Genomic DNA, 25,764 nt, shown 5'->3' with positions numbered 1-25,764 from the left:
AAGTAACTGGGACTACTGGTATGCACCACCACACCTGGCTAATTTTTGTATTTTTAGTAGAGACAGGGTTTTGCCATGTTGACCAGGCTGGTCTCGAACTCCTGACCTCAGGCGATCTGCCCACCTCGCCTCCCAAAGTGCTGGGATTACAGGCGTGAGCCACCACACCCGGCCATGGCTCTTGATCTGTACTGCCAAATTGCTTTCTGGAAGAATCTGATCACCAGCTATAATCTATGAAGCATGCTGTGCTAGGTTTCAAGGTACTCAAAACAAAATTTAAGATTGAGGGAATAAAAATAAAACCAGCATATTTGTGTTCATTCTCCTTGTCATCTACACTCTCTAACCATTGAAGGTGCATTCTCTCCTCTTGGTTTCTGTGGCTTTCACCTCCTCTGCTTGTTCCTTACAAGTTTTTAGGCTTCTCTCTAGGATGATCTGCCTCCTCTTACTTTCCCCCTTCTCCCTGGTTCATTTTATCCAATCCCAGTGTTTCTGCTCACATTCTTCTGTGTCTGTATCCTCACCACAGACATCTCTGTAGTCAGTCTATGGCCACATTCCCCCATGTTGGTCTACCATCCACTTGCCCATTTGCCCAAGTCAGAAATCCTGGTGTCATGATGATTCATTTTTCTCCCTTACCTGCCACATCCAATAAATGACAAACCTTATCAATACTGTCTTTTAAATATCTCCAGAATTCATCATAGTTTTATTTATTGTTATTTATTACATGGATTATTACAACAGTCTGTCAAATGGCTTCCCTGCCACATGGCGTCTAAATAATCTTTCTAAAGCACCTTCTCTCTTTTACTTCGGGGTTTTACATATCTTATTTATTAAATCATTTTGGAACACCTTTGCTTGTTCATGTTCTCATTTATACCAACACCCACCCTCCCCAACATCCATACATACATGCAAGTACATACACACTCCTTCCTCCCTTTACATTTGTTTAGCTTGTGCCTACTCATCCATCAGGCCTTGTATTACTTACTACTCATTTCTCACTAAATTGTAAGCTCCTTGGGACAGAGATCATGTCCTCCTGAAGCCCTAGTGCCTGCCAAAGTGGCCAGTGCTTATTAAAATCATTATAACCTGTGTCTGCTCAATGCCATACTAAAAGTTGAAAAAGCATAAAACTCATTTAAACTGGTGGTTTGGCTATAAATGAAAACCTATGATGGGTCATCTCCCTGAGTGTAAGTAAAAAATATGACTCATTTGTGGGTTTTCTTTTATTTTTTATTTTTTGAGACAGAGTCTCACTCTGTCACCCAGGCTGGAGTGCAGTAGCACAATCTTGACTCACTGCAACCTGCACTTCCTGGGCTTAAGCGATTCTCATGTCTCAGCCTCCTGAGTAGCTAGGACTACAGGCGTACACCACCACGCATGGCTAATTTTTGTATTTTTAGTAGAGATGGGGTTTCACCATGTTGGCCAGGCTGGTCTTCAGTATCCTGACCTCAGGTGATCCGCCCACCTCGGCCTTCCAAAGTGCTGGGATTACAGGCGTGAACCACTGTGCCTGACTGACTTATGTTTTTAAAGTTTATTTTTAAGAATAAGATGACTGCTGTGCTATAGAATTCAGGTTGAAAATCTTGTTTGCAATACTGTCTTGACTTGTAGCTTTTTTTCTCCCAATTCTACTACTATAATAAGCATTTTGATAGATTGTATTTTTATATTTGCACCAAGTCCCAAATTAGGAGAAAGAAAGCAGAAGGAAATTCCAGAGGAGTCAGTAAAGGAGGGCAGTTTTCCAAGAGAGGGACAGAAGGAGGAGGGCTCACAACAGAATCAAGATATGAAAGATGAAGAAAAAGAACAGCGGTTGACCATGAAGCCTGAGGAAGTTGTGAGGCTTAGAGAAGAGCTGAGCCGTATAAATCAGAGCCTCCTTCAGTCTCAGAGCTCTGGGGATAGTTCAGATGACAGTGGTGCCCAGGTAGGTGCTATAAACACACACCCTGACTGGGTTTGTTTCCTCTGATTGGCTGTGAGTATCAGCATCATTTTAAATACCATCTTTCATATATATGGTTTTTTTATTTTTGTAGGTACATAGTAGGGATGTGTATTTATGGGATACATGAGATGTTTTGATACAGGTATACAATACATAAAAATCACATATGGAGAATGGGGTATCCGTCCCCTTAAGCATTTATCTTTTGTATTGCAAACAATCCAGGTACACTCTTTGAGTTATCATATATATGTGTGAGCAATATTATAACCATGGCCTGAATAATAACAAAATAGCAAGTAAAATCTGAACTAAATCCATCAGTTGATGCCCTTTATTATAAAATGTTCGTAAACTCCATCTAAGCTCAACAGGAAAATTGCTGATTGACTGTTGACATCTGCCCTAGCCAGATGGGATTGGGGATGGTGGGATACACCACGTTTTCCATTTCTGATATGTAGCCTAGTAGACAGAGTACTTCATTTTAGTGAGGAAAAGACGACAGACATTTTATTATTTTAATTATGGCTTTTGCTATTTTACTAGGGATCTGCCTGTAGGAAAAATAAAAAGAGTGACTACAGCCACATTTTGGTTCTTATACCTCAATTTTACAGGTTCTCTCTTATACAAATTAAGATTTCCCTACATACACCTTTCCAGAAATTATTTTGAGATCCACAGAAGGGAGGCCTTTGTACTCATAAGTAATCCTACTGCAGAAGGCTGATAATATACATTTGAAAAGTGATTCAAGTATACATTTAGAAAAAGAAAGAGCAGCAATAAAGGAAGTTAAAAATATATTTGAAAGGATTCAGATACAGAGTTTGAAAACTAGAGAAGTCACAGTAAACAGGGAAAATATATACCTATAAGGAGATTTAGATACACCTGTGAAAGGAAAAGGAGTCACTGAATTTGTTCAGAAGACCAAAGGGGAACACGACATCAAATATTTAAGAAGAGATTACTTTTACAGCTCCAGATAGACATTGGTCAGTGGACATTGGCCAGTGTCGGAGGCTTGAGCAGAAGCTGAACACTGTGATCACAAAGATTATCAAATATTTTCTTAGCCAGTAGTCTTCACCCTATTGCCACAGTAAGAAAGAACTTGTCATTGGGACCAGTATTTTATGAAGTTCATTTGTACTTAATGTTTATTTTATTAAAATAAAATGTTAAAAATTTTAAACAATAAAATATTTAAATAATTAAATAAAATATTTTATTTATATTAAATATATTAAATAAAATACTTTATTTATATTAAATATATTAAATAAAATACTTTATTTATATTAAATATATTAAATAAAATACTTTATTTATATTAAATATATTAAATAAAAACTTTATTTATATTAAATATATTAAAATATATAAATAATAAAATATTTAAATTTTTAAAATATTAAAAACTGATAAAATTAGGATAGTTAAGGCTAGTTCCAATTTGTTTTATTTTAATTCTTAAGGAATTTGTAATTCCTTAAGATGGAAAAGATGTTAGGCATCATCTGGTCTTATGTCTTTAATTTATAGACGAATAAATGAAGACTAAGAAAGGGTAATTGGCTTAATAGATCTGTTGATTGAGAAAAAAAACAAAAGACCCCTGTGTACTTACCTTGCTCTTTTAGGTGGTTCCTAGTAACCTGATTGAGTGTATATGCTCTGCAGTAACTTTCTACCAGGATCATATGGTGGGAAAAAAAATAGAGACTCTTGTTGGCTGCTTGTCTAGTAGCTAGCTGCTCCAACAGTTGACTTTCTTGAAAAATAATTTGCATTTCTACTCTGGCAGAGTGACTGAACTGGAAAATGTAGATGAGAAGAACTACTGTTCTGGTTTTTCCATCCTTCAAAAGAAGCTAAAACTTTTGGGCCTTTGTCCCCTTGGTAAAACTGGGGTGCATCTCTTGTATACAGTATCTCTGTTTTGGTATGTTAACCTATAGACTGTTGATTATGGATTAATTGTTAAAAGCTGTTACATAATGGTTAAACAAGAAGGTAGAATGGTGATCAAGGCATTCCAGGTTGTTTGCAGATGGGAAATGAAGATAGTTAAAGGAAAGTTAGGAAGCATCAACAGTAATGGGTAACATTATTGGGTGCTTGTTAAGTGCCAGACATTGTGCTAAGTGCTTGCATGTGTTATCTTACTAACTCATCACCCCATCCAGCAGTAATCCTTACTATCCACATCTTAAGATGAGGGAATTGAAGTAGAAGATGAAGTAATCTTTCCAGGATCACCCACTGATAAGTCGTAGATTCAGGATTGAAACACACACTTATCTAATTCCAAAGTGACGGTTCTGCTACGATTGATTGGAGTACAAGAAGGAGCCAGGGAGACCGGAAATAAGCTGGAAAACACACTTCAGGATATTATTCAGGAGAACTTCCTCAACCTAGCAAGAAAGGCCAACATGCAAATTCAGGAAATACAGAGAACACCCTTAAGATACTCCACGAGAAGATCAACTCCAAGACACATAATCATCAGATTCTCCAAAGTTGAAATGAAGGAAAAACTGGAAAAAACTGGAAAAAATGAAGGAAAAAAGCAAAGCCAGAGAGAAAGGCCAGGTTACCTACAAAGGGAAGCCTATCTGTTTAAGAGTGGATCTCTCAGCAGAAACTCTACAAGCTAGAAGAGATTAGGGGCCAATATTCAACATTCTTTAAGAAAAGAATTTTTGACCCAGAATTTCATATCCAGCAAAACTAAGCTTCATAAGCAAAGGAGAAATAAAATCCTTTCCAGACAAGCAAATGCTGAGGGATTTCATTACCACCAGGCCTGCCCTGCAAGAACTCCTGAAAGAAGCACTAAATATGAAAAGGAAAAACCGGTACCAGCCACTGCAAAAACACACCAAAATATAAAGACCAATGACACTATGAAGAAACTGTATCAACTAGTGCACAAAATAATCAAATAGCATCATGATAACAGGATGAGATTCACACATAACAATACTAACCTTAAATGTAAATGGGCTAAATGCCCCAGTTAACAGACACAGACTGGCAAATTGGATAAGGAGTCAAGACCCATTGGTGTGCTATGTTCAGGAGACCCACCTTACATGCAAAGACATACACAGGCTCAAAATAAAGGGAGGGAGGAAATATACAAAGCAAATGGAAAGCCAGAAAAAGCAGGGATTGCAATCCTTGTCTCTGACAAAACAGACTTTAAACCAACAAAGATCAAAAAAAGAAAAAGGAGGGCATTACATAATGGTAAAGGGAACAATTCAACAAGAAGAGCTAACTATTTTAAATATATACGCAACCAATACAGGAGCACTCAGAATCATAAAACAAGTTCTTAGAGACCTACAAAGAGACTTAGACTCCCACACAATAATAGTGGGAGACTTTAACACCCCACTATCAGTATTAGACAGATCCATGAGACAGAAAATTAACAAGGATATTCAGAACTTGAACTCCGCTCTGGATCTAATGGACCTAGTAGATGTCTACAGAACTTTCTACCCCAAATCAACAGAATATACATTCTTTTCAGTGCCACATAGCACTTACTCTAAAATCGACCACATAATTGGAAGTAAAACACTCCTCAGCAAATGCAGAAGAACTGAAATCATAACAAACGGTCTCTGAGACCACAGTGCAATCAAATTAGAACTCAGGATTAAGAAACTTACTCAAAACCACACAATTTCATGGAAATTGAACAACCTGCTCCTGAATGACTCCTTGGTAAATAATGAAATTAAAGCAGAAATCAAGAAGTTGTTTGAAACCAATGAGAACAAAGAGACAATGTACCAGAATCTCTGGGACACAGCTAAAGCAGTGGTAAGAGAGAAATTTATACCACTAAATGCCCACATAAGAAGGCTAGAAAGATCTCAAATCGACACCCTAACATCACAATTAAAAGAGCTAGAGAGGCAAGAGCAAACTAATCCAAAAGCTAGCAGAAGACAAGAAATAACTAAGATAAAAGAAGAGTTGAAGGAGCTAGAAACATGAAAAACTCTCCAAAAAATCAGCGAATCCTGGAGCTGTTGTTGTTGTTGTTGTTTTTGAGTCAGAGTCTTGCTATATCGCCCAGGTTGGAGTGCAGTAGCATGATCTCAGCTCACTGCAACCTCTGCCTCCTGAGTTCAAGTGATTCTCCTGCCTCAGTCTCCCAAGTAGCTGGGATTATAGGCACGCACCACCATGCCTGGCTAATTTTTTGTATTTTTAGTAGAGAGAGTTTCATCATGCTGGTCAGGCTGGTCTCAAACTCCTGACCTCGTGATCCGCCCACCTTGGCCTCCCAAGTGCTGTTAGTACAGGCGTGAGCCACTGTACCCAATCCAGGAGTTGGTTTTTTGAAAAAATTAACAAAATAGATAGAGCACTAGCTAGACTAATAAAGAAGAAGGGAGATAAGCATCAAATCACCATTGACCCCACAGAAATACAAACTACCATCAGAGAATACTATAAACACCTCTATGCAAATAAACTAGAAAATCTAGAAGAAATGGATAAATTCCTGGTCGCATACACCCTACCAAGACTAAACCAGGAAGAAGTTGAATCCCTGAATAGACCAATAACAAGCTCTGAAATTGAGGCAGTAATTAATAGTCTACCAAAAAAAAAAGAGCCCAGGACCAAACAGATTCACAGCTGAACTCTGCCAGAAATACAAAAAGGAGCTGGTACCATTCCTTCTGAAACGATTCCAAACAATTGAAAAGGAGGGACTCCTCCCTAACTCATTTTATGAAGCCAGCATCATTCTGATACCAAAATCCTGAAGAGACACAACAAAACAAGAAAACTTCAGGCCAATATCCCTGATGACATCGATGCAAAAATCCTTAATAAAATACTGGCAAACCGAATCCAGCAGCACATCAAAAAACTTATCCACCACAATTAAGTCAGCTTCATCTCTGGGATGCAAGGCTGGTTCAACATACACAAATGAATAAATATAATCCATCACATAAACAGAACCAAAGACAAAAACACATGATTATCTCAATAGATGCAGAAAAGGCCTTTGATAAAATTCAACATCCCTTCATGTTAAAAACTCTCCATAACCTAGGTATTGATGGAACATATCTCAAAATAATAAAGAGCTATTTATGACCAACTCACAGCCAATATAATATTGAATGGGCAAAAGCTGGAAGCATTCCCTTTGAAAACCAGTACAAGACAAGGATGCCCTCTCTCACCACACCTATTCAATATAGTATTGGAAGTTCTGGCCAGGGCAGTCAGGCAAGAGAAAGAAATAAAGGGTATTCAGATAGAAAGAGAGGAAGTCAAGTTATCTCTGTAGATGACATGATTTTATATTTAGAAAAACCCATCATCTTAGCCCAAAAACTTCTTGAACTGATAAGCAACTTCAGCAGTCTCAGGATACAAAATCAACGTGCAAAAATCACAAGCATTCCTTTACACCAACAATAGGCAAGCAGAGAGTCAAATCATGAATGAACTCCCACTCACAATCACTACAAAGAGAATACCTAGGAATACAGCTAACAAGGGATGTGAAGGACCTCTTCAAGGAGAACTACAAACCACCACTCAAGGAAATAAGAGAGGACACAAACAAATGGAAAAACTTTCCATCCTAATGGATAGCAAGAATCAATATCATGAAAATGGCCATACTGACCAAAGTAATTTATAGATGCAATGCTATTCCCATCAAACTACCATTGATATTCTTCACAGAGTTAGAAAAAAAACTATTTTAAATTTCATATGGAATCAAAGAAGACCCCATATAGCCAAGACAATCCTAAGCAAAAAGAACAAAACTGGAGGCATCACGCCACCTGACTTCAAACTATACTACAAGGCTACAGTAACCAAAACAGCATGGTACTGGTACCAAAACAGAAATATAGACCAATGGAGCAGAATAGAGACCTCAGAAATAACACCACCCATCTACAACCATCTTATCTTTGACAAACCTGACAAAAACAAGCAATGGGGAAAGGATCGCCTATTCAGTAAATGGTGCTGGGAAAACTGGCTAGCCATATGCAGAAAAATGAAACTGAACCCCTTCCCTGTACCTTAAACAAAAATTAACTCAAGATGGATTAAAGACTTAAATGTAAAACTCAAAACCACAATAACCCTAGAAGAAAACCTAGGCAATACTATTCAGGACATAGCCATGGGCAAAGACTTCATGACAAAAATGCCAAAAGCAATTGCAACAAAAGCCAAAATTGACAAATGAGATCTAATTAAACTAAAGAGCTTCTGCACAGCAAAAGAAACTATCATTAGAGTGAACAGGCAACCTACAGAAAGGGAGAAAAGTTTTGCAATCTACCTATCTGACAAAGGTCTAATATCCAGAATTTACAAGGAACTTAAACATATTTACAAGAAAAAACAACCCCATCAAAAAGTGGGTGAAGGATATGAACAGACACTTCTCAAAAGAAGACATTTACATGGCCAACAAACATATGAAAAACAGCTCAACATCACTGATCATCAGAGAAATGCAAATCAAAACCAAAATGAGATACTATCTCATGCCAGTCAGAGTGGCGATTATTAAAAAGTCAGGAAACAATAGATGCTGGTGAGGCTGTGGAGAAATAGGAATGCTTTTACACTGTTGATGGGAATGTAAATTAGTTCAACCATTGTGGAAGACAGCATGGCAATTCCTCAAGGATCTAGAAGCAGAAATACAATTTGACCCAACAATCCCATTACTGGGTATATACCCAAAGAAATATAAATCATTTTACTGTAAAGACATATGCACACGTATGTTTATTGCAGCACTGTTTACAATAGCAAAGACATGGAACCAACTCAAATGCTCATCAATGATAGACTGGATAAAGGAAATATAGTACATATACACCATGGAATACTTTGCAGCCATAAAAAGGAATGAGATCATGTCCTTTGCAGGGACATGGATGAAGCTGGAAGCCATCATCCTCAGCAAACTAACACAGGAACAGAAAACCAAACACCACATGTTCTCTCAATCATGAGAGGGAGTTGAACATTGAGAACACATCGACACAGAGAGGGGAACAACACACACCAGGACCTGTTGGGGGTAGGGGGTGAGGGGAGGGAACTTAGAGGATGGGTCAATAGGTGCAGCAAACCACCATGGCACACGTATACCTATGTAACAAACCTGCACATTCTGCATATGTATCCTGGGGATTTTTTTAGAAGAAGTTAAAAAAAAAAAAAAAAGTGGCTGGGCACTGTGGCTCATGCCTGTAATTCCAGCACTTTGGGAGGCTGAGGCAGGGGGATCACATGAGGTCAGAAGTTGGAGACCAGCCTGACCAACATGGTGAAACCCTATCTCTACTGAAAATACAAACATTAGCTGGGCATGGTAGCGTGCATCTGTAATCCCAGCTACTCAACAGGCTGAGGCAGGAGAATTGCTTGAAGCCAGGAGGCAGAGGTTGCAGTGAGCTGAGATCACACCACTGCACTCCAGCCTGGGCGACAAAGCTAGACTCTGTCTCAAAAAAAAAAAAAAAATTCATAATTACATTATAACCCATTGAAGATTTTTTTTTCTAGGGATCTTAGAGTCTTGCAGCTCAAAGAAAAGCAGATTGTATTTAGATTGCCTTTCTAGCTAAACCAAAGTAGGAATTGAAGAGCTAACAGGACTTGAGGGCTTCTGTGTTACTTTAGGGACATAAGCAAGATAAAACTAAAATAATGATATGGGCTTTTTAGAAAGTTGTAGACAGGAGCATACTGGACCAGGACTAAGGAAACTCTAAGAATATCTTATCTACTGAATTGTATAAGATTGAATTGTTTATCTATTCAGCATACCTACTTGTGCCTACCTTTTGTAGAAAATCCAAATGACTATTCTCTTATTTCACTGGAGAAGCCTGATAGGAAAGTGTATTGCTGGTGTTTGATACATGTGCTTTTTTTACAGCTTTGTTCAGGATTTTTTTTGTTTTTTTTTGAGACAGAGTCTCTCTCTGTCACTCAGACTGAAGTGCAATGGCATGATCTTGGCTCACTGCAACCCCCTGGGTTCAAGCAATTCTCATGCCTCAGCCTCCCAAGTAGCTGGGACTACTGGTGCGTGCCACCACGCCCAGCTAAGGGTTTCACCATGTTGGCCAGGCTGGTCTTGAACTCCTGACCTCAGGTGATCCATCCACCTCAGCCTCCCAAAGTGCTGGGATTGCAGGCATGAGCCACCATGCCCAGCCTATTCAGGATTATTGACAAATGTTGTGTATTTGTCGTGTACAACCAGATGTTTTGATTTATGTATACATTGTGAAATGATTAAATCAAGCTAAGTTACATGTCTATCATCTCACATACTTTTTTGTGGTGAGAACATTTAAGATCTACTCTTCTAACAATTTTCAAGTATACAGCACATTATTATTAAGTATAGTCACTATGCTATATAATACATATCCAAAATTTATCCTGTCTATCTGAAACTTTGCACCCTTTGACTGCATCTTCCCATTCCATGCCTCCCCTCCCCAGCCTCGCAACCACCATTCTACTTGCTGCTTCTGTGAGTTCAGCTTTATGAGTTCAACTTTTTAGAGTCCACGTATATGTGAGATCATGCAGTATTTGTCTTTCTGTGCCTGGCTTATTTCACTTAGCATAATGCTCTCCAAGTTCATTCATGTTATGACAAATGACAGGATTTCTGTCCTTATAAAGGCTGAACAGTTTTGCATTGTACATGTGTGTGTTGTGTGTGTGTATACTATATTTTCTTTTCCATTCATCCATTGATTGACACTTATGGAAAATGTTTCGCATTTTTCTTTGCAAAGAATTTTTGGATGTGACTCTAAAAGCAAAAATAGACAAATAGGGTTGTGTCAAGTTAAAAAGCTTCTGCACAGCAAAGGAAACAATCAACAGAGTAAAGAGACAACCTACAGAATGGGCAAAAATATTTGTAGATCATACATCTGATAAGGGGTTAATATCCAAAATATATAAGGAACTCAACTCAATAGCAAGAAAACAAATAATCCAATTTAAAAATAGGCAAAAGATGCAAATAGACTTTTCTCAAAAGAAGGCATACAAAAGGCCAACAGGTATGTGAAAAAATGTTCAATGTTGTGAATTATTAGGGAAAGCAAATTAAAACCACAATGAAATATCACCTCACATCTATTAGAATGGCTTTTATCAAAAAGACAAAAGGTAAGTGTTGGCAAGGATATGGAAAAAATAGAACACTTTGACACTGTGGGTGGGAATGTAAATTAGTACAGCCAATATGGAAAGCAGTATGGAGGTTCCTCAAAAAATTAAACATAGAGCTACCCATATGATCCAGCAATTCCACTTCCAGGTGTATATCCAAGGGATTTGAAACCAGTGTGTCAAAGAGAGATCTGCAGAAGTGGTGTGTGTGTGTGCACACGATGCAATATTATTCAGCCTTGAAATAATGTGTTTTATGGGAGAAGAATCATCGGGAAATAAAGTGATGAGGAAGACTAGAAACTTAAGGTCTCTTACTAAGTTTCCTCTTTCCTTTTGCCAACGGACACCACACACACACAGACACACACACACACACATTCACACTCTACTTCTTAACATATAGACTCTTTGAACTTCCCATTTTAAATGTGTTTTACTCTAAAATTGTGCTTCTATCATTGATATGAAAAATAAGGTAAGTTGTCTGTGCCTACTGCTTTTGTTAATATAATTTTATTGTTATTTTCACTCTAATATAACAGGTATTATATGAATATGTATCAACTATCCATAAATGTAAAAGAGTAGTTTGTTGTAGATAAGCTAATTCCAAAAACATTTACATGTGAATAATCACATTCTGACGATTCTGGTTCTGACAACTTGAACCTATGTTTTACCAATATTCTTTCCAATTGTCTGTTTTTTCTCTTTTAAAATGTTTGCTTTAGTATCCGTCATCTGGAGATAAACTAAAATACAACCAGCAAGGGGAAGTACAACAACTTCACCAGAATTTGCATCGGCTCCAGATTCTATGCAACTCAGCTGAAAATGAGCTTCGATATGAACGAGGGAAGAACTTGGACTTAAAGCAACATAATAGCTTACTTCAGGAAGAAAACATTAAGGTAACTTTTGTGGGCACATGCTTTATGGAAGGGTTTCAGTTGGCCCTGGGAATAAACGAATTTAAGTTCCTCTACTTGATAATTCATGATAGGCTCCACAAATGTGTGGACAATGTGAGCTATCTGGTAACTTCCTCCTTTAACTTTTCCCTGCAAAGAAAGAATGTGTATATTATCAACCTGTAAATAGAAAAAGGCATTACATTACATAATCTTCTGAAAACACTAATATTTTTAGTACTTACTAAACTTCAGTGACCTGAGCCCTAAACCCCGGTTGTCCTGCCCTGTGTATCACTAGACTTATTTATCCCTATTAGATGTATCCATTATTATTGGTTCAATCAGATCTCAACTGCACTAAGGTACAATCCATGGGAGAGCAAAGTTGTTCTTCCTAATACAACAGCATGAAATAGTTAAGGCAACATCTCCCAAATGCTTGTTTAAAAATAATCTATGTAGAACTGCCATACACAGATTCAACTAAATTTTTTGAACCACATAAATGTTTAAAATTAATCTCCATGTAAAATAGTACTTCCTCTTAATTATGGTTCGATTCTGTAAATATATATATTAAGGACTTAGTTTCTATAAGCCTCTATTGAAGGTTCTAAAATTCAACATTCAATATTCATGTGCAATCTTATAGACACTGAGAGTTTAATGGTAGGCACAATAGACACAATCCTTATACCCATGGTGCAGGGGTCAGCAAACTTTGGCATGTAGGTCAAATTCTGTCTGCCTTCTGTTTTTATAAATAAAGTTTTATTGGCAGCCGTATCTGTCTGTTTATATATTATGGCTGCTTTTGTGCTACAGTAACAGATTTGATAGTTGTGATGAAACCACGTGACCCACACGGTCTAAAATATTTACTACCTGACCCTTTATGAGAAAAGTTTGCCCACACTGGTCTAGCGGGATAAAATGATCTTATTTGAAAAGTGACATAAACATGGATAAGAAAGGTACCTACTTTTCAAGAGCTTACAGTCTAGTAGGGGAGATATAGAGGAAAACAAATATCCGTTTATCCCAAACTTCAAGGAAGGCCTTCTAAGGGAGTTCTAGTATTCCAGAATTATTTGAATAAATCTCTTCCCTGTCCTCACCCTTCATGAGTTTTTGAAGACTGTTCACATTCCTTCAAGCCTTTGTAGTTTTAAATTAAATTCTAAATCTTTATCACATGTTTTCATAAGACAGTCTTTCACTTTCCCTTCAAGGGCATTTCTTAGATCATTTTAACTGTCCAACTCGGAACATATTCTAACAATACTACATATTTCTTAAGGAACAATGGCCATAACTACACAGATTATAATGCCTTACATATGATTGGTACCCTATAAATATTTATTGGATTAATGAACAGTCTTTCAGGGATGAATAAATGATAGCTTGGTAACAAGAGAAGATTTTTATTTTTCACTGTTTGTAAAGAGCATGCAGTAAATTAAAAAAAAAAAAAAAGAAGTTTTTTATCTATTTTAATCTCTGTGGTGAGACAAATTATTGGCCATTTAGGAATAAGACATCAGCCTCTTGATTAGCTCCTTAGGCCAGGCACCTAAGAAAGTTATATATAATGAGTATCCTTTATTGAAAGTTTGTCCACTTTATCTCTTTTCGTTTGTTTGTTTCTGAGACGAAGTCTCGCTCTGTCGCCCATGCTGAAGTGCAGTGGTGTGATCTCTGCTCACTGCAAGCTCCACCTCCTAGGTTCAAGAGATTCTCCTGCCTCAGCCTCCTGAGTTGCTGGGATTACAGGCACATGTCACCACACCCAGATAATGTTTGTATTTTTAGTAGAGGCAGGGTTTCACCATGTTGGCCAGGCTGGTCTTGAACTCCTGACCTCAGGTGATCCTCCCGGCTTAGCTTCCCAAAGTGCTGGGATTACAGGTGTGAGCCACTGGGTCCAGCCTGTTCACTATGTCTCTTATGAACAGCCTCACAACCCTAAAGGGTGAGCACTTTATGGATGAGGAAACTGTTCAAAATTGCAAAGCTAACAAATTGTAGTCAGAACTTAAACTCAAGTCTGTTCCTCTCTTTCCTGTGTAGACATCTTTCCATATTATACCCCTCCTCAATTTGGGTCATTTTGGAACCTCAGCTTTACAAACTTAGGACTCACTTTTAAAAATCTACTCAAGGCCAGTGCAGTGGCTGACACCTATAATCCTAGCACTTTGCAGGGCTGAGGTGAGCAGATCACTTAAAGTGCTCAGGAGTTTGAGACCAGCCTGGCTAACATGGTGAAACCCCATCTCTACTAAAAATTACAAAAAAAAAAAAAAAAAGTTAGCCGGGTATGGTAGCACATGCTTATAGTCCCAGCTTCTCGGGAGACTGAGACATGAGAATTGCTTGAACCCAGGAGGCAGAGGTTGCAGTGAGCCGTGATCAGGCCACTGCAGTCCATCCTGGGCAACAGAGCGAGAATCTGTCTCAAAAAAAAAAAAAAATTCCATTCAAATTATCAAACTTGAGTCTCTAGCTACTGTTAGGCCTACTTATGAGACTGATTAAGAAACAAAAATTTCGCTTCAGCAGCACATATACTAAAACTGGAATGATATAGAGAAGATTAGCATGGCCCCTGCGCAAGGATGACACGCAAATTTGTGAAGCATTCCATATTTTTTAAACTAAAGAGCTTCTGTACAGCAAAAGAAACTATCATCAGAGTGAACAGGCAACCTACAGAATGGGAGAAAATTTTTGCAATCTATCCATCTGACAAAGGGTTAATATCCAGAATCTACAAGGAACTTAAAAACATTTAGAAGAAAAAAACAACCCCATCAAAAAGTGGGTGACGGATATGAACAGACGCTTCTCAAAATAAGACATTTATGCAGCCAGCAAACATGAAAAAAGCTCATCATCACTGGTCATTAGAGAAATGCAAATCAAAACCACAGTGAGATACCATCTCATGCCAGTTAGAATGGTGATCATTAAAAAGTCAGGAAACAACAGATGCTGGCGAGGATGTGGAGAAATAGGAACACTTTTACACTGTTGGTGTGAGTATAAACTAGTTCAACCATTGTGGAAGACAGTGTGGCGATTCCTCAAGGATCTAGAACCAGAAATACAATTTGACCCAGCAATCCCATTACTGGGTATATACCTAAAGGATTATAAATCATTCTACTATAAAGACACACGCACACGTATGTTTATTGCAGCACTATTCACAGTAGCAAAGACTTGGAACCAACCCAAATGTCCATCAGTGATAGACTGGATAAATAAAATGTGGCACATATACACCATGGAATACTGTGCAGCCATAAAAAAGGATGAGTTCATATCCTTTGCAGGGACGTGGATGAAACTGGAAACCATCATTCTCAGCAAACTAACACAGGAACAGAAAACCAAACACTGCGTGTTCTCACTCATAAGTGAGAGTTAAACAATGAGAACACATGGGCACAGGGAGGGGAACATCACACACCGGGGCCTGTCAGTGGGTGGGGGACAAGGGGAGGGATAGCATTAGGTGAAATACCCCATGTAGATGACAGGTTGATGGGTGCAGCAAACCAACATGGCACATGCATACATATGTAACAAACCTGCACATTCTGCACATGTATCCCATAACTTAAAGTATAATTTAAAAATAAAATTAATTAATTAATTAAAAATTTAAAAAATAAATAAAAATATTTACTGGGTGCAGTGGCTCAAGCCTACAGTCCTAGGGCTTTGGGAGGCCAAGGCAAGAGGATTGCTTGAGCCCAGGGATTTGAAGCTGCAGTGAGCTATGATCACACCACTGCACTCCAGCCTGGGTAATAGAATGAGGTCCTGTCTCAAAAAAAAAAAAAAGAAAAGAAAAAAGAAATAAATAAAAATTAAAATATCACTTTTTCTTTTAAAAAAAACAAAATACTAATTTATTGCTTTTTAAATCATTGTATTATAAAATATAACACTTAGAAAATGCATAAAACATACAGTTTACCTAATTGTCATAAAGTAAATAGACGTCTAAACACTACCCAGGACAAGAAATAGAACAATGCCAGCACACTAGTGGCCCCTGCACACCTTGTCCCCATCATAATCCCATCACCTTACCACCCCAGTAGTAACCACTAATTTTGGTAATAACTCTCTTGCTTTACTTTATAGTTTTATCAACTATTTATAATCCCACACAATATAGTTGTCTTCCCTATTTTTCATATTTCAAAAATATAATCAATATTTATACCTTGTGTTTGCCTTATAACTTTGTCTGCAAGATTCATTCATGTTATAGTGTATAGCCATTGTTCATTCATTTTCTTTGCAATATTAGTATTCTATTGTAAAAAAAAAAAAAAGCCATACGTTATTTATTTTTTCTATGGCTTATGGACATTTTACATGTTTCCAGCTTGGGGATGTTAAAAAGAATGTTATAGGCTTGCAGAGCCTCAGGCAGATTGCTGCTCTGTTACCACCAATACCAAGACGCTGTTGTAGATCCTCTTCTTGGTGCTTGACTGTCCCAACTTGAAGCTGAAGAAGCTGCCTTGGATGCATAGGTCATTGGCCGTAACAGTGTTTGCCCCAGTGTTGTCTTATTTCATCATTACCAGCATCACCAAAACCCTAAGTGTTGACTCTGATCACAGGCCCAAGAGTAAATAGACAATATATCATGAAAGGACTTGTACCCTTTCTATTTACAATGAGAAGTTTAGGTTTCTTAATCTTGAACAAACTCAATTTACCGAATATTTCAGAACACTTGATTTCTTCTTTTTCTTTGATTTGTTTCTTATCTATTCATTGTCTGTGTCTTACTTTTTTCATAATAAGATTATTCTTGAAAAATGAAACTTCTAGGCTTTCTAAAAGGTTAGAGTGCCTTTTGAGAAGAAGTCAACAGCTAAGATTTGTTCTTATCATTGAAATTTCAAAAGTTGTACCAACCCTCCAAAATAAAATGAGAAAAAAAAAATGAGACAGAAGGTGAGCTGTTTTAGAATGGCAAGGTGGGAAATGGATTTTTACTGGAAAAACAGGAAATGTATTAAACCTTGATTGAGAATTTCTTTTTGGTAACATCAATGAGATAAGCTTATTACATTTTTTCCTGTTGACCTACATTGATCCACCAATGATATTAAGGCATTTTGCCCTTAGGGTTTAATTTCTTTCTTTTTTTTTTTTTTTGAGACGGAGTCTGGCTCTGTGGCCCAGGCTGGAGTGCAGTGGTGTGATCTCTGCTCACTGCAAGCTCCGCCTCCTAGGTTCATGCCATTCTCCTGCCTCAGCCTCCCGTGTAGCTGGGACTACAGGCACCTGCCACTGCGCCCGGCTAATATTTTGTATTTTTTAGTAGAGACGGGGTTTCACCGTGTTAGCCAGGATGGTCTCGAACTCCTGACCTCGTGATCCGCCCACCTCGGCCTCCCAAAGTGCTGGGATTACAGGCGTGAGCCACCACGCCCGGCCAGGGTTTAATTTCTTTACTTCTACATACATTCATTTCATTCTGTTTAACAAAGCTTTGACCATTTTTATGTGTCCACTAACATTTTTGGAAATGGCATTTCTGGTCTTCAAAAATTAATGCAAAATGAGGAAATGAAGTTTCATAAGCTAAGCACTCTACATACTTGAGCAGCTTTTACTGAAAGAGCTTTGCCTTTGAACAGAGGGTATAACAGCACATTATTTCAGATATGTTCAGTCAATGAATATCAGATTCTTTCCTGAGTAGCAAGATATATGAATAGAACTGAGTAATGTTTCTACTTTTTAAAGAGTGCTGCAATGAACATTCATGCACATGTGTCCTGATGTCCATAAGTACACACTCCTCTAGGAAGAGATTGGGAGTGGAATTATTTCATCGTAGGATATGTATTACTTCAACTCCTTCTAAAGTCTTCTGCCAACAGTGTCTGAAGGTTCCCATTGCTCTACATCCTCACCAACTCTTGGAACTGTCAGACGTTAAAATTTTTGCAAACCTAGTATACATGTATAGCAGGAGTTCCTTGTGGTTTTAGTGTGCATTTGCCTGTTTGCAAACAAGTTTGAGCAGCTTTTTATACATTTAATTGGCATTTGAATTTCTATTTTGTGAAGTGCTTGTTCAAGATTTTGTTCATATTTGTTTGGGGTTTCTCTCATTTTAATTTTTTCATTAATTTATAGAGGCTTTTTAAATACATTAACCCTTTATCAGGTATGTATTAGAAACATTGACTCTGTGACTTGCATTTTCATTCTCCTTATATATCTTTTGATGAATCAAAGTTTTGAATTTTAATAATCATTATTTTTCATTATAACTAGTGATTTTGGGGTCTGATTTAATAAATATCTTACTACTTCAAAGTCATAAAGCTATACTACATTAATATTTATGTATGTATGTATGTATGTATTTGTTTTTGAGATGGAGTCTCACTCTGTCACACAGACTGGAGTACAGTGGCATGATTTTGGCCCACTGCAACATCTGCCTCCTGGGTTCAAGCAGTTCTCCTGCCTTGGCCTCCCAAATAGCTGGGATTACAGGCACACACCACTATGCCTGGCTAATTTTTTTGTACTTTTAGTAGATATGGGGTTTCACCATATTGGCCAGGCTGGCCTCGAACTCCTGACTTCAGGTGATCTGCCCACCTCAGCCTCCCAAAGTGTGGGATTACAGGCGTGAGCCACCGTGCCCAGCCTATTGTGGTATATTTTTGAGCTCCCTATTCTGCTCCATTGTTTATTTGTCTGCCCTTGTGCCAATACTATGCTATCATGATTATTTTAGCTTTATATAAATATTAACATTTGATAGAGCAAGTCTTTTTACCTTGTTCTTATTTTCTGGGGTATCTGGGCTATTCCTGGACTTTGGGGTTCCTATATAAGTTTTATAATCAGTTTGTTAAGCTAAACACAAATACTCACATGAACTCATGTAGCACACATGTATATTGACACACAACCTTTTGGGATTTCACTTGGAATTACATTGACTCTATAGGTCAATTTGGGCAGAATTTAAATCTTTGCAAGATTGAATCCTCTAAGAAGAGAGTGTGTGTATTTAGGTTTTTAATTTCTCTCAATATTTAAATTTTCTTATATATCTTTTGTTAGACATATTCACAGGTGCTGATATTTTCCATACTGTTATAAATGGTAACTTTAAAAATGTTCATTTTCTAATTATTTCCCAATGTATAAAAATTCACTTAATCATTTTCTAATAAAAACTTTCCCATACTTTTTTATTCTTACAATGTATGTATATGTTATTTTGGATTTTCTAGCAAGTAATCATATCATTTAAAGACAATTTTCTTTCTTCCTTTTCATATGTTAAACCCTTCATTCTTTTTTCTTGTTCTGTTTACTGGCTAGCACAGTGCTGAATAGAACTGGTGACAGTAGGCATCCTTTTCTAATTCCCAGTCTCAAAGGAAAAGCTCTCAAATTTCACCATTTAGTATGTTTTTATTGCTTTTTAAAAATAGATATTTTATCCAAATGTACTTTAGAAAGAAAGAAAAATAAATAAAAATAGATATTATTTATTACATTAAGGAAATTGCTTTCTAGCATTAGTTTGTTCAATGTTTTATGACAAATACATGTTGAATGTCATAAATTTTTTTCTGAATATTTTGAGAAGGTTTTTAAAAAAATTTAGTCTGTTAATATGCTGAATTACTTTGACTGATTTTCTAATGTTAATCCAATTTTGCATTTCTGGGATAAACCTAACTTCATCATAAATTATCATTCTTTTCCTACAGTGCTGGATTTGGCTTGCTAATATGTCTTTGGGATTTTTGCAACTTTCCTCAGGAGTAAGACTAGTCTGTCACTTCCTTGCAATGCCTTTGTCAGATTTTGATATCAAGGTTATCCTAGCCTCTTAAAATAAAATGGGTAATATACCGTCTTTTTCTGTCTTCTGGAAAAGTTTGTATTAAGTTACAATGATTTCTTCTCAAATTATTGCAAAAAACTCATCCCTAAAGCCTTCTGATTTTGCTTTCTTTTGGGTAGGTTTTCAATTTCTAGTTCCATTTCTTTAATAGTTATGAGAAGTCAAGTTCTTATTTTTTTGCATCAACTTTGTTATATTTTATTTTTCTAAAAAAGTTTCCATTTCATTTAAATTATTTAAAGTTTTACAGAAATTTATTCATCTTGTCTTCTTTTTAAAATATATATATATTTTAACAGAGGTAGCTTTTGAAAAAAAGAAGAGAAATATATAATGATGGTCATTTCACTTTTATAATACTAGTTACTTTTTTCTTGTTGCTTTTTCTTTGATCAGTCTCACTGGAAGTATATTTATTTTATTAGACTTTTCAAAGAACCAAATTTTAGCTTGTTGATCCACTCTAATGTATTCTTTTTAGATAAATAATAAATACATATATTTCACAGTTTAGAGTAAATGTAGTGTAGAGTACTGAATTAGAATCAGAAAATCTATATTCAGACCTTGGTTCTATCATCTGGCAATTATTTGAGATTCAGTTTTTTATCTCTAAAATGGGCTAAAATACCAATCCCAGCCACTTCATAGATGTGAAAGCCTAACAAATGTCAAGTAGTAATATTAGTATATGCCTCGGCTCTGTATTTCAAATGCAGCAGATTGTCTAAAAGCAATTATTGAATAGGAACACTTAACTTTTGTTAGGTGTTTCCTATGTGTCTGGCTCTATTCTTGAGGCTTTAATTGCTTTGTCTCATTTAATGCCGCCTCACAACTATCCTATGAGGTAAGTAGTTATTATCCCCATATTACAGATGAAGAAACTGATGCTCAAAGAGGTTGAACACAATTAACTTTTAGATTCACTTTATATAATCTGATTGGTTAATATAGAGAAAGCACAGATGAAGGACATTATAGCTATCATCCCTATTAATTCAGTTGAAAAGCTTTGAGACCAGGGAATTCTATCTACCATTAAAACAAAGTAAATTCTCTCACCACTTTTGTCTATGAGCCTTCCCTGCCCAGTGTATACATTCACTACGTTCTGATATTTTTTAGAATATCATTCATTTACTTGCTCAGTAAATAATTGATTAATCACCTACTCTCTGGTTCTTTGATAGGCCTTGGTATTAAGAAATGAATTAAAAACCTAATCTCTGCTTTCTTGGAATTTAAAGTGGGAAAGGGGACATAAACAGGTATATAAATGCATACTTAATTATACATCATGATATGTTTGATGAATGAAGCAAATGTGGTACAGTGATGAGTAAGGACATTTCAGATTAAATGATTCTGAAAATTGCCCCCTGCAAAGTGGCATTTAAGCTAAGACCTGAAGAATACGCAGGCAACCATACAATGAGAAGGGAAAAGGGAAAGCACTTCTGGCAGAGGGAGGTGTGGAAAAAGTTTGGTGTATTGGAAACTCTTAATACAAACCAATGTGACAGGAGTTACAGTGGGAGAAGGAGAAATAACAAGATGGATTTAAAGAGATAGACAAGGGCCAGAGCGTACAAAGCCAGGCAAGCTGGTGGGATCTGGAGTGAGGGACCACTGAAAGATTCTAAGCAGGGTTGTCAGGTAGTTCAATTTGTGTTTTTAAAAGAAAATTTGGCCACAGCGTTAGAGGATAGATTAGAAGAGAGTAAAAATGGAAGTGGCAGGACCAGTGCAGAGGCAGTTGCTATGGCCCAGGCTAGAGATGATGCCCCAGACTAGGTTAGTGCCAAAAAAAAGACACAAATGGATTAATGCAAGGTGTATTGTGGGGATAGAGTGACAGCATGTGCTAAATGATTGGAATTGGTTCATAATGGAAAAGGAAGACTCAGGGATTACTGACCTGCACAAAAGTTTGGATGGTGGCATTATTTACTGAAATTGGGAAAAGAGAGAAAAAAAGACTTTGGAGATATGGGCAGAATCAAGGAGTTTCATTTTGGCAAGTATTGGCATAAAATGGCATTTCAAATTATAGAAATGGATAGCAAATCATCCACTTTCTAGGCCTAGAAGAGTCCAATAATACTCACATGTTGGGTAGCATTGGAAGAGTCTACAAAGAAGACCAAGAAAGAACAGCAGAGAGCTAAGTGAAAACCAGCAAAGTTTGGTATCACAGAATGCTACTGAGAAGTCACTTGTCCATTGGATTTATTTTGGCAATGAAGAGTTAGTACCCTTGGCAGAAAGTTTCACTGGGGTAGTGGGGATGAAAGCCAGTTTGGACTAGATTGAAGAAAGGATGGAAAACATTTAGACCATGCATATATAGAAACTCAGGAAAATTCCTTTGTTTAGCTGCCATCTGACTAAACTTTGGAACCTCTTACTAACACATGGCAGCTCTAAAGAGGTACTCAGCCATGTGACACTGGTATTTGTTGGCTTTTAGGGGACTATACTCCTTTGAAAGCTGCTTATTCTAGTTCACGTTCATTCCACACTTATTTGTATTACTCTTACTTATTCTCTACCTCTAGATAAAGATTGAGCTAAAGCATGCCCAACAGAAGTTATTAGAGAGTACAAAGATGTGCTCTTCACTCACGGCAGAGTGTAAGCAGAGTCAGCAGAAAATCAAGGAACTGGAGTTGGAAGTACTTAAACAGACTCAGAGCATTAAATCACAGAATAACCTACAGGAAAAGCTGGCTCAGGAGAAATCTAAAGTTGCTGATGCGGAGGAAAAGGTAATGATCCTCATGCTTAATAAATAGCATACACTGAATACCACTACTGAAATCTCATTTCCCTGAGGATTTTAAGAAATAAATATGTTGCAGACTTGATAGAATTCTGAGATTTTTTTTCTCTCCCATGTTTTCTTCTGTTTTGATTTCACCTGTTCCTACAATTTTAGGGATTCTTGTGTATTTGTAAAAAACTTCATGGACTTAAAAAGGTCAGTTGTATTAAAGCTATAGCATGAACTTAAAGAACTGACTGATCCCATATGGCTTTTGTTTTATATTTTCACATTTGAGAACACTTATTCTTTCATTTGAATTGGCTGTTAATGTAAATTTTGTTTTTTTTTCATTGACAATTGTACATGTTCATGGGGTACATAGTGATGTTTAAATAGATATAATGTATAGTGATCATATCAGGGTAATTATCGTATTCATCACATCAAACATATTTTGTAATTTTGTAGAGGGATTTGTGTTGTGAAATGAACCATTTTGAAATATTGTCACTTCATTTTAGATTGCCCAACACTAGGTGGCAGTAGTGTGTAACAGTTGTACATTTTGATGTGCAAGTTTGAGAATTAAATTGGATTAAAACATAATTTCGTCAAACCATATAATATGAAGCCAACATCAAAAAGTAGATGACAGCAATCTGAATTAAACTAAAAAAATCTAAGTTAAAGAGTTAAACTAAGACTGGCTAAATTAACTTATTTTTAAGAGAGGAAAGGAGAGGCGAGGCAAGGCGAATGACCAGGAGAGGTGAATGGCCAGACACAGTGGCTCATACCTGTAATCCCAGCACTTTGGGAGGCCAAGGTGGGTGGATCACGTGAGGTCAGGAGTTTGAGACCAGCCTGGCCAACATGGTGAAACACCGTCTCTACTAATAATACAAAAATTAGCCAGGTGTGGTGGCACACGCCTTGAACCCCAACTACTCCGGAGGCTGAGGCAGGAGAATTGTTTGAACCTGGGAGTGGGAGGTTGCAGTGAGCTGAGATCACACCATTGCACTCCAGCCTGGGTGACAAGAGTGAAACTCTGTCTCAAAAAGAGAGAGAGAGAAGGAAGGAAGGAAGGAAGGAAGGAAGGAAGGAAGGAAGGAAGGAAGGAAGGAAGGAAGGAAGGAAGGAGGGAAGGAGGGAAGGAGGGAAGGAGGGAAGGAGGGAGGGAAGGAGGGAAGGAGGGAAGGAGGGAAGGAGGGAAGGAGGGAAGGAGGGAAGGAGGGAAGGAAGGAGGGAGGGAGGGAGGGAGGGAAGGAAGGAAGGACTATTAGCATGGTGGCTCATACTTGTAATCCCAGCACTTTGGGACGATGAGATGGGAGCATCAGTTGAGCCCAAAGTCCAAGACCAGCCTGAGTAACATAGTGAGACCCTATCTCTACAAAAATAAATAAGTTAGCTGGGCATAGTGGTGCATGCATGTGGTACCAGCTACTCTGGAGGCTAAGGCAGGAGGATCACCTGGGCGATATAGCAACACCCCATCTCAAAAAAAAAAAAAAAAAATCTCATCTATATATATAGAGAGATTATTAAAAAGAAACAGCAAGGATGTGATTAACACAAAATTCAGGATATTGGTTTTCTCTGGTGGGGAGGGAAGAGGGATAATCGAAGAGGGTCACAGAATGGGCTTCAAAAGTATTGGAAATGTTCCCTTTCTTAAATTATGTGGCAGGTTCAGAAGTTTGGATGTATCCTTGACAGAGAAGCCAGAGAGGGGATGCTTTTGTCTGTGGAATTAGTACTGAATTCCTTAAGTAAGAATTCTCCCTAGACAGAACTAAATAGAACAGTTCCAAGGAACTTGAACTGGCCTCAGATGGCTGGCTGCCTACTGCCATTCCCCTTGAATCATTCTGCATCTTCTCCTCTCTCATGCTGTGTGGGCTGTGCAGAGACCTAGGTGCAGGGGCTTGGGATTGATGCAGAAAGCCCCTCTCTTAGAAAATGAGTGCCACCCACTGGCATTCACAGAATATTTATGGGAAATGTGATGCCAAGCCATTCTAAAGGATTCCTTGTTGGGTCAGAAATACGTTAGAGGGATAATAGCTATCCTGCTAAAATCTATTCATTCAACAAATATTTATTGAGCACCTACTATGTACCAGGCACAATTTAAGGTGACACAAGGGTTTATAAAAATAAGTAACTAAGTGTAAAGGAAATTTATCTTTTAAAAAATTGGGGGTTTTTTGCTGCTACATGAAAAAGGCAAGAAAAAAATGTTTTTAAATGATATGTTAAATCTAACATATAAACTCTAAAATATAGGGTCTCTCTTTCAAATTCATAAATCATATTTTTAGTTCTGCCAGAGCATTAAAAAACCTATTATTGATGCTAAGCAATATGCTAATAGGTGCTTGGTTTATAAGAGACTTCTATTTTGTTTTGCAGTGTTATTCATGAATCTAGCCACACTGTGGAGAAACTAGGTGCACTCACACAATGCTGTTGGGAGTATAAATTGGCCTAATACCTCTGGAGGCAGTTTGGCATCATCTATCAAACAAGCAAATGCTCATAACCTTTGCCCTAGTAAATCTACACCTCATAATTTAATCTGCAGACATTGTTTGTAATAGTATTGTTTATAATAGCAAAAGATTGGAATCAGCTTAAATGTTCACCAGTAGGGCACTGGTTAAATAAGTTATGGTATACCCTTACAGTGGAGTGGTATGCAACTATGAAACAGAAGACAACTCAATATGTGCATATAATATGGAAAAATGACCAAATGTGTATTGCTATAAAAAAGTAAGGTGCCTAATTATATATGGTATAGTATTTATCGTTTGTGTAAAATTTATATGTATGGGGGATAACTATATAGTATATGTTTATATATGCATAAATAAATCTCTGGAGGGGTACATAAGAAATTAAAAACCATGGT

The 25,764-nt window shown here is 37.2% G+C and overlaps 1 protein-coding gene and 1 non-coding gene across 17 annotated transcripts in view; both read left to right on the top strand.

Moving 5' to 3' along the window:
- CCDC30 (coiled-coil domain containing 30) overlaps window positions 1-25,764 on the top strand; it is a 192,114-nt gene that overhangs the window by 90,876 nt on the left and 75,474 nt on the right. For 10 of the 16 annotated variants that reach the window (XM_077961360.1, XM_028835131.2, XM_077961314.1 and 7 more), the window contains 2 exons: window positions 11,968-12,147; window positions 22,636-22,845. In XM_077961360.1, coding sequence (XP_077817486.1) covers window positions 11,968-12,147; window positions 22,636-22,845 — 390 coding nt within the window. Of the gene's footprint in view, window positions 1-1,719; window positions 1,970-11,967; window positions 12,148-22,635; window positions 22,846-25,764 lie in introns of all 16 variants that reach the window. The other 6 variants (XM_077961282.1, XM_077961274.1, XM_077961264.1 and 3 more) reach the window with 1 other exon arrangement.
- LOC114674800 (U6 spliceosomal RNA) lies at window positions 14,704-14,806 on the top strand. The gene has a single exon (XR_003725905.1). It is a non-coding gene; the product is annotated as a U6 spliceosomal RNA (small nuclear RNA).

Source organism: Macaca mulatta, chromosome 1 (assembly GCF_049350105.2).
Source record: "Macaca mulatta isolate MMU2019108-1 chromosome 1, T2T-MMU8v2.0, whole genome shotgun sequence".
NCBI lineage: Eukaryota > Metazoa > Chordata > Mammalia > Primates > Cercopithecidae > Macaca > Macaca mulatta.
The sequence above is the reverse complement of the archived record's forward strand: the minus strand, read 5'-3'. Positions and strand labels throughout refer to the sequence as shown.